A 9,666-nucleotide genomic window follows, 5' to 3' on the forward strand; every position below is an offset into this window, starting at 1 on the left:
GAGGAGGAGAGGAGGAGGGGCCGCGCGCGGCGGCCCTAGGCGGCGACGGGGACGCGGGGACGCGGGGACGCGGCTTTGTGCAGGCGGGTCGCGGGGCGCCCATGGCGGAGTGCGGCCGGGGGGGCGCCGCCGGCGGGGCTCTGCCCACCTCCCCGGGCCCGACCCTCGGCGCCAAGGGCGCCCTGAAAGCCGGAGTGGGGGAAGGCAGTGGCGGGGGAGGTCGCCTCGGCCACGGGCGAGCGCGCTATGACAGCGGCGGGGTTTCCAACGGAGACTGCAGCCTCGGCGTGTCCGGGGACGAAGCCCGGGCCAGCCCCACCAGGGGACCCCGCGGCGTTGCGCTCGCCCCGACCCCCAGCCCGGCCGTCTGTCCCCTCCCCCGGGAGAGCAAGCCGGGCGGCCTGCCCCGCCGGAGCAGCATCATCAAGGTAGGTGGAAGAAGGGCGCTCATCGCCCACCCTCAGCCGTCCTTGGGGTCTGTTTTCCCCCTGGGGGAGTGGTGGTGGAAGGAGGAAGCCCACTGCTAACAGGAACCACTGGAGCATGGGTGCTTGGGATGGTTGAGCGGGGATTGGATGCAAATGGCATGTGGAAAGAATGGAGAGGTGATCCCTAATGTGCAGGGGGAGCTATGCTCAGACATCCCCAGTTGAACTTGGGGCTGTCACCTCTTGAGGATGGGTCTGGCATTAGGGCCTTGTACCTGCCTGGGTAGGGCATGCTCTTGTGTGTAGCCTAGTTTGGTTAACACTCCCTGTAAGATTTCTATTGTATTTTAAATGCAGATAGGGATCATGTGAAATGTAAGAACATTTTCTTAAAAATCCCAGGCGGCGAACAGAGAGGGTGAACAGAGATTATTTAATAGGTTTCTTCTGATCTGTGCATAGTTACTTGCCTCTTGCAAATGGTTACACTTCGAGGGTGCAAAATCTCCCAATCTCCGGCCACTCAGTCACAAAGAGAAATAGAGTAGATTTCTGAACATAAATGCAGATTTCCGTTTTCTTAGGCTCAAAAGCTCTGAGAGATTACATTACAGTTCCACACGATTTAATCTTTTCCCTTACTGCAGTAGGCAGGCCTCGAGTTCTGTGAAAGTTCTTTGGGGCAGTTTGCTTGGTTTGTACAGTGTTAGCGGAAGAAAGCCAGCGATTGTTTTCAGCATTTTAAACTCTAAGAAGTAGTATTAGGAACTCCCGAGTAAGTTTGTGTTGGTTTCATTCTAATGTTACATTTTGGTCCACAATGTAAAAATATTTCTCGTGACATGAAGTGAAAAAAAAAAAAAAAAAAAAAAAAAAAGGATGAGCTAAGAAGAGCAGAGCCTTAGGCAAGACCAGCTCATTTGGCTTGCTCAAGTTTGGAGCAAATGAAAACATTGCTTTCTGAAAAGCAAGGAGTTATTAGGACAGGGAGCAGCAAAACATATTGACAGACTGCACCCACCCTTCCTGTGGCTGACAACTGGTGGAGAGAGGGCAGAACGTGCCACAGTGAAGAGAGTTGGCAGTGGTAGTATCTGAAATTTTATTGGACTTACAGAAATCTTCCAAGTACTGTGAAAATGTCTGATGGTGTTATCAACTTCTGCAGTAATCTAGTGAAATATACCATCTTGCTACTGTATGTAAGAGGCAATTGTGAAACTACATTTCGCTTTGTCATCTGTTTGCACAGTTTATGTCTGGGCAAGGACACAATTTGAAGGGCTTAGAGATCAAGTGTATTAACTACCTGCAGCACACACTTAGAGGTAAACTAAGAAAAGGAAAGTGTCTTTTTGCTGCACACATGGCTTTTAGTGACTTATGTTTTCTTTTACTCAATAGCTTATGTTTACATGGAAGTTCCTTTCAACTGTGCATGTCAATCCTATTGACAGAGTTATGTGACATTTCTGTTTTTATTTGTCATTAAATATTTGTGGTGATTTTGCATTGTAGTGTTAATGAAATTTGAGGTGAAAATTCCAGAGAAGATACTAGCCTATCTAATTTTAACCCCTTTCTTTTAGTTGTTTTGAGAACTTGTTTTTGCATTTAAAAAAATCAGACTTTAGTCTCCACAGTGGAATTCATAGTGTAACTTAACTGAATTACAAAAACATTTGTTTTAATTTTATATTAATGGGTAATAAGGAAGAAGGATGGTTTGTTAGTATTTTTGATATATGGAATTGAAAACTTATCAGTAGATAGCACTTCTTCATTGAAGGCTCTAGAATCTAGCACATAGAAAAAATGATTAGTTGTTCAAAAATCACTGGTTTTAGAAATGATATTGACACTTATGTTGGATTCTGAAACTTTCAGGGACTTTTTTTTTCATTTTTCTTCTTCATAAAGGCATTTGGCTTTTTGTTCTTCAATGTACCCCTAGATACAAAGTGCCAGGAACATAGTAGCAGCTCAATAAATTGCTTATTGAATGAATGGAGAAAGCATATGTTTTCTCTGAGTTCTGCTAATTTATAAAACAGTTGGTTTTGGATTTACCAGTCTCATATTTTGTTCGTTGTATTGTACCTCCAAAGAAGGCTTGACACACTCCTTTTTCTTGCCTCTATTTTCACTTTGCATTTTCTTAAACTTTTGAAAATTATGGAAGTAGTGTTGAAAGTTGATCAAGACTGGGTTATACAAAAAAGAGGATGCTATATTTAAATATACTTGGTATATTTCCCCTTGAACTGGTGCCTTGAAGCATCAAGATTTTGGGTATGTATTGTGGTATTTTTTAAAGACAACTTCCAGCATCGGGACAATACCCTAATAGAAAACAAGGTCTTTAACATAAAATTTCATGAAACTGATACAGCACAGATAGTTTTGTCATGTGAATGGCAGAACTTATATTTCACTTTTGTTTTTTAAAAAAAAGAATAAAAAGCTAAAGCAGAAGCCCATGTGAAAAAGCAATAGTGACATCTTTCTTTGGTTTCCTTATTATTATTATTTTTAAACATAAGGGATGAATGCAGTCAGGTGGTCTCTGAGTAGAGGCAGGAGTAGATTAGTAAGCAAGGTGATAATTGGGAACTTGAGGGAATAGCAGGGAGTAAATGCTACCTAGGGAACTGAGGCCAGTATTTATGGGCTTGTATTCGTTGCGTTGAAATGTTGGGCTTCTGAACTGTGCTTCTCTCCTAGCTTCCATCTTCATTACAGTCTTGACAGCCCTCTTTGATGGAGATCCTTAAATCAGAGGGAGAAATAATGGCCTAAATGTGATGTAAGTGGGGCAAAGAAAGGGGACTATTGCTAAAGTGCAGGGCATATACAGAAATACACCGTAGGCTGATCTGCATCTTATTCCTCATTTAAAATAATTTATTTGGTATTCCATCTGTTTTGTAAATGTGGTGTTGAGTAAGAAATTGTTGTAAAACAATATTTTCTGCCAAAATAGATGCACAGATCTATACTAAAAGAACTCCTTGGTTATGGTAACAGTGTTGATGAAAATTCAGAGTGAGCAGCCTTGTAGAACCTTTCACAAATACCTTGAGATGTTAATCAAATTGTGGAAACCATCACCAGACATTTCTACTTTTCCATAGCTTACTGAAAATAACGATAGAGTTTTGAGATTATTTACAAAGGCCCATTATGGATTTTAGAGAAGAAGCCATTATGTTTGTCATCTTAAGTAATCTAGTAAACGAAAACATCACTTTCATTTTCTCTTTCCATAATTCATTTCATCACTCTATTCAATATAATCTATGCTTTATTTTGAAACAGTTAATTTTGTTAATTGTTCAGATGGCATCCATTATTTGCAAATAGCTCAATCCTTGAATTCAAGAGCTTGGTCTAAAAATATGAAGTAGCATTTTAGGCCTTAGATTTCTGTTTAAGTTTAGAAATAAATGAAGTTTAAATGTCTGTTGCTGTGGATGATTTATTTTAATCAGATCTAGTTAAATACTTTGGTTGATACTTTAAAAAATGAGGTATGATTTGCAAACAGTAAAATTCACACGGGTTTGTGTCCAGTTCTGTGAACTCTAACCAATACATTCAGTCATATAATCACCACCATCATGAAGATACAGGGCACTTCCATCACCTTCAAAAACTCCCTCAAGTCTCTTTGTGGTCTTCCCCTACGCTCATCCCCAGACAATGGCAACCATTGATCTTTGGTTCTTTTTTAATCAGTAGGAAATTCAGAAGCAATAATAGTAGCCAACATTTATTAAACACTCACTGCATGCAAAACATGTGAAAAGTGCTTACCGTAATTCTCTGACTTGGTCCTGTGCTAACCACAGAGACAGAAGGAAATCAGAGTTCAGAGAGGTTAACCCCGTGCCCCAGGTGCTGGAGTGGCTTATTGTATCCCACTTGGGTATGGCTGCACTCCATTGCTTTCCCACATTACAATGGCAGTTTGAATTTTCTCTGTAGTTAAGGTAGCATCAGTGAGACACTGGATTTGATTGTCCTCTTTAAATGGAAGATATATTGGAAGAAGGAAAAGAATCTCTCTGCTGGTGGAAGAAGTTGGCAGATAATATAGCCAGGCAGTTGATTAGACACCTGTTGTGACTTGACCAGGGCTTGCAGCTTCACAGTGACCAATGGTCTGACCTTGCCCAAGGTGGCAGCCCTAATTTTTCTTAATTATTGCTTTTATCATACTATCAGATTGTGTAGGAGAAACACTTTTACTATCTTTATGCTAATATGTTTACCTATGGCTTGACACTGAGCTCTCCAACATGGACAGCAAGCAGCCTTTTCACATCTGTTATACACATTTAAATGAAATAAAACTTTATATGTGTCTTGGCCCATGGTTTAAATAAACTAGGCTCCTTGCAGGCAAAATTTGGGCTGTATTTACCAGCTCTGCACAGATAACAAACACTCAATAACCATTTTTTAATGGGACCTTAAAAATAATACCTGCATTTGACTTTAGACATTTTTTTTTTGAATGGGAGGAAATAAAGATACTGCATGCCCAGCAAACCTGTGGGCACATCATAAATAATTAAACAGACAGTAGCTGGATAGCAAAGTGAATTTGTCTGGATAGATAGGGAGCCTGGATCATTTAGGTCAGAAAAATCTAATGGCCAATCAGCAACTCCCCACTTTACTTTGTGCTAGCTAATACATTTTAGACCACACAAGATAACTGTTGAAAGACCAGAATGTGGTTGTTTTAGCCTGCTCAAAGTGCTTTTGTCACGATTCAATTTGTTTTCAAAAGCAGAGCATATTAATTTTCATACCCTAAAATCTACTTGTTCCCTTTTGCGTTCCATTTTCCAGCCTCCCCCAAATGGTTGTATTTGATTTGCATTGTTTTTTTTTTGTTTTTTGTTTTTTTTACCAAATCCAAATAGGCAACTGACAGAAAATTGTTTATTTTATTAATTGCTGATATTGGCCACTTAAGTTACTTTCTTAGAATGCTCTATCCGAGAATCTGTTCATTCCTTTTATAGTTCTTTGTGCTCTGCAAAGGGCCTAAACTAGAATGCTGTTTACTTTCTTTTTTCATGCTTAAGTTACCCAGGCCTCAATATTCAACACAATAGGGCAATGTTATTTACAGCCTAAATGCAGATATAAATGATGTACGAACATTTGTAGTTTTTCTTCAAACTTTATGTGTTCAAGACTAGATGCTTTATTTCTTCTTAATACTAAGTTTTGGATGCCAGTTATTTACTTACCTACCAGACTTTTGGATTAGTTTAACTTTTTTTTGTTCTATATTGGTGGGATTTGAATATTTTTACCAGTGGGCCACAGGATCTGTGACTATTACGTTTGTAAGCTGCCTGCCCAGCTTTTTTCTCCTGATAAGAATGGTAAATCCAGAGGATTGTGCTTAGCATGAGTGTCATTTGTGACTCAAACCGAAGTCAGAGCCTCTAGAGCCAGCCACTCTTCTTTGTATCAGAATAATTCCATAGTTTAGGGTGCCCAAAGTATGTAACTCATTGCATTGAGCTTCAGCAACAATTATGTGCATGGTCCAGGCTTCTGGCAGGATATTTGGCACCTCCCCATTCCAGAATGGCAAACCAGTGCAGGTTGTTAGGCCCTCTTACCACTAGCACTTGGTCCCATGGCAGGGGTAATTAGGTAAAAAGGTGTTTTAGCTAGTAATCTCAGCTGGGCTGCATCCTGGGGTTGAGGGCTATCCCCAGGCCATGTGTTGCGTGTCTGGATTATTCAGGAGGCAGAATAGTGGTGGGAAAAACAGAAAATCTGGAGTTTGGTGCTTGGATTGGATCCTGGCTTCCCTGGCTCCTTTCTCTATGGCCTTGCGCAAGATACTGAAATCTATATGTCTAGTTACTCCATCTCTAAAACAGATAGAAGAAAATCTCCTCTTATACCATTGTTGTGAAGATTAAAGGAGATGATGTGTGAGCAGTGTGTGGCACTTAATAAGCTTTAGTATGTTTTTCTGATTTTATTTAGAATTATCCTGAGATGAGCAGACTAACATGGCCATATTGGTTTTAGAAGTTTTGTCTTTTGAAATATGCAGAATGTGCCTAGGGAAATTTCTCAGACATGTTCCACAGATGCTCTCAAGAATTATTTGTTTTGGTGCCTTTCTAAATCTGATACCTCAATACAACTGCGCACATATGTAAATAGCCCCAGCTATAGGATCAGAGGGTATTGAACATAAAATTTCATTGTGCCAAGCACCCACATGTCTTGCTTTGCCCAGGACAATCCAGATTTACATCTTTTGCTGTGACAAGATTATTAATAGTACCTCCTTTAACTCTCAAAGGCATCTCAGCTTGGATGACAAATAATATGATCGTCTTACTTGTAATCCTCTTTTCACAAACTGCCTTACAACTATGCTGAAGCCCCATGAGATTGCTCTCGATGCCTAAACTTCACCTTTATGGTGACACCTCTCTTTCCACAGGTTTCCTTCTCTCTTTGTCATCTTTAAGGTTTTCTTCAGTTAACCACCTCCCAGTTAGAATGAATTATTTCTCTGCCTTCCAGCCACCACTCTCCCTGTATCTCCATACAGTCCTTCTGGTTCTCAGGCAACTACATCTTATCCTGAATTTATGATAACACCTGGTTTAATGTCTTGCAAAAAATATGTGTTTAAGTATATATTTGTTGAATAAATGTGTGAATAGATAAATAAGGGGACAAGAATGAGTCTTAGGAGTTTGATGACGATGTTATTTGGACTTAATTCCAACTGGTTTTGATTGGGATATGTGTTTCAAAGAAGAAATGTATTCATGTACATAATTTTGAAAGCAAAGGAAAGGAAATACCTTCATTTAAAGTTGGATCCAGGAGTTTGGTTGATTCTGTAACTGTCCTGTAAGATGTTAATATAAATGATCTGTCTCTAGTGTGCCCTGAAATAAGAATAAACCTTTGAAATTTTTTGATTTATATTCTGTCTTAAAAAGGATGGCAAGAAACCATTATTGTTTGCTAAGGCATTTAATCTCTTTTCTGGTATTTAGTTTCTTTAAGTGATACCTATAATTTTTGCTCAGTTTTTATTTTTGAGGAACTAAATTACTTAAACTTCTATTGTAGTTAATACGTATTGGCTAGTCACATGGTATTCATTGGAAGTGCTATAGAATTAATAATTAAAAAGAAAATACATAAGGAACCTGAAGTATTGATAGAGTTGTAGGAACGAGATTGCTAATCCTTCAGCATGTTTTGTCATGTAATGGTAGAAATTCTGCCCTTTGTTGCAGTGCAAGAACTGGGTGAAAAAGAGATATACTAAGAAATGTTTTGTCTGCATTATCTCATGCAAGTCTCACCAGAACCTGCAAGGAGACATTATCATTCTCCTTACAGACGAGGAAACCCATTTTACAAGGTTTGGGAATTTCCAAGCAAGGTTAGAGACTCCTAAGAGACAAAGCCAGCATTTAGACTAGGTTTGAATGCTGCACATTTGGACTGCTCCATCACCGTCTCCCACTCCATCCTCTCGGTGATTTTGATTTTTCCTTTCTTCTTCTACTTGCCCAAGCCATTCTGACTTCTTGAGCTTAGCAGTTTCTTCTAGTACTAAAGTAGACAACTAATTTTTAATGAGAAAAGTTTGGCTTTTTGAGGCTGAATCTTGCAATGAAACCAATGTACATCTAACCAACGTGAAGCAATAGCCATAGTCCTGCCCATCATGCCTTAAGTTTCTGTCTGATCCACAAACCAGGACCTTGTCCTTTTCCTCTGTTATCTCCTTTGATGAATTAGAAATTATTTTAGGAGGCTTAGTTTCCATTTTTGTTTACTTTTTAACAAAAAGTTGATTTATAGTTTTACACATTTTAGGGTCCTGGAAGGTAAAGCAGGTAACAGTTATTAACGGTTTGTTTTTTAGGTGAACTTCTTAGGATACCGATTTCTATGATTGTTTTGGAATTGTCAACTAATTATAGAATTTTATAGTACAGTAATACAACATGCCACTAGGTAGCCAATATTCAGTATATTTTTGGAGTGTGCTAAATGTACTGATTTGATTATTGCAGATACTAGCATCCCAGAAACCAAGTAGCTGGGTTTAAAAGTGATTAATAATGGAGATTCATGGGATTTTCACAACAGAAAGAGATCATGTAAAACTCTTTTGTAGTTAGAGATACACAAGGCCATACTGATTAGTACATTTAGCTCCTAGCTATGGTTGAATTCATTTATTTGCATATTAGCATAACAGAATTGGAAAAAATTGTTATGTAATACTGCAGTATGTGGATATTAATAGAACAAGATGTGGTCTTCTAGACAGCTATGTTTTGTGAATTTGTTTTTTGCTATAGATAGCTGCATGTGTACACATGCTGTACATGTGTATGCATATACCCTGAAGACTTTATAAATAGTAAAGATTAAGAGCAAACCAAATAATGTAGTGATAGGTTAACTCAAATCCTGTCTCTCTGTCAGAGACTGATGGACTGATGGGTAGCAGGTGTATGCTCTTTAAATTGAAAATGCTCAAGAAGGGATAGGCTGTTCTCTGTGAGCATTGCTGATGAAGCCTCTGTTGCTTTTGACCAATTAGTGTGGTCAGAGGGATAAGTGACCTCATTTGCAGCCACCATCAGAATTACAAGCCATACAACTCTCTCCGTATGGTTTCCTGCTACCTTTTTCACCCTAAACTCTGATATTATGTAGGCATAGTAGATGTAATTTTTCAAGTTGTTTATGTGGTTTAATGTTTATTATTGAAGAAAATAAAGGATATTGCTTAGATTTTTATTTCTATCAACCCATGCTAATAGCTTATATATATGCCAATATAATTATTCAGATATTTTCATATTGGAGCTAATAGAATTCCTGTTGAAATAGCAATTTTGAGAATGTCTTCATCTGTGGAGTATTTGATGATTTGTTGAAAGAGATCTGTATGCTCTTTGAAAGCTTTACCTGGCTTATATATATTTCCATAAATAATTTTCTATACATTAAAAATAATATTAGAAGTAGAATTACTGTCGGGCGTGGTGGCTCAAGCCTGTAAACCCAGCACTTTGGGAGGCCGAGGCAGGTGGATCAAGAGATCGAGACCATCCTGGTCAACATGGTGAAACCCTGTCTCTACTAAAAATACAAAACATTAGCTGGGCATGGTGGCACATGCCTGTAATCCCAGCTACTGAGG

The 9,666-nt window shown here is 39.0% G+C and overlaps 1 protein-coding gene across 1 annotated transcript in view; it reads left to right on the forward strand.

Annotated features, from left to right (window-relative positions):
• Positions 1–22: 22 nt before the first annotated feature.
• The window catches only part of PLCL2 (phospholipase C like 2), a 195,322-nt gene continuing 185,678 nt past the window's right edge, over positions 23–9,666 (forward strand). The window contains exon 1 of the mRNA XM_017522520.2: positions 23–428. Within this exon, the coding sequence (XP_017378009.1) occupies positions 102–428 (327 nt within the window). The 5' untranslated portion in view covers positions 23–101. The remainder of the gene's footprint in view (positions 429–9,666) is intronic.

Source organism: Cebus imitator, unplaced genomic scaffold (assembly GCF_001604975.1).
Source record: "Cebus imitator isolate Cc_AM_T3 unplaced genomic scaffold, Cebus_imitator-1.0 Scaffold24, whole genome shotgun sequence".
Lineage (NCBI taxonomy): Eukaryota > Metazoa > Chordata > Mammalia > Primates > Cebidae > Cebus > Cebus imitator.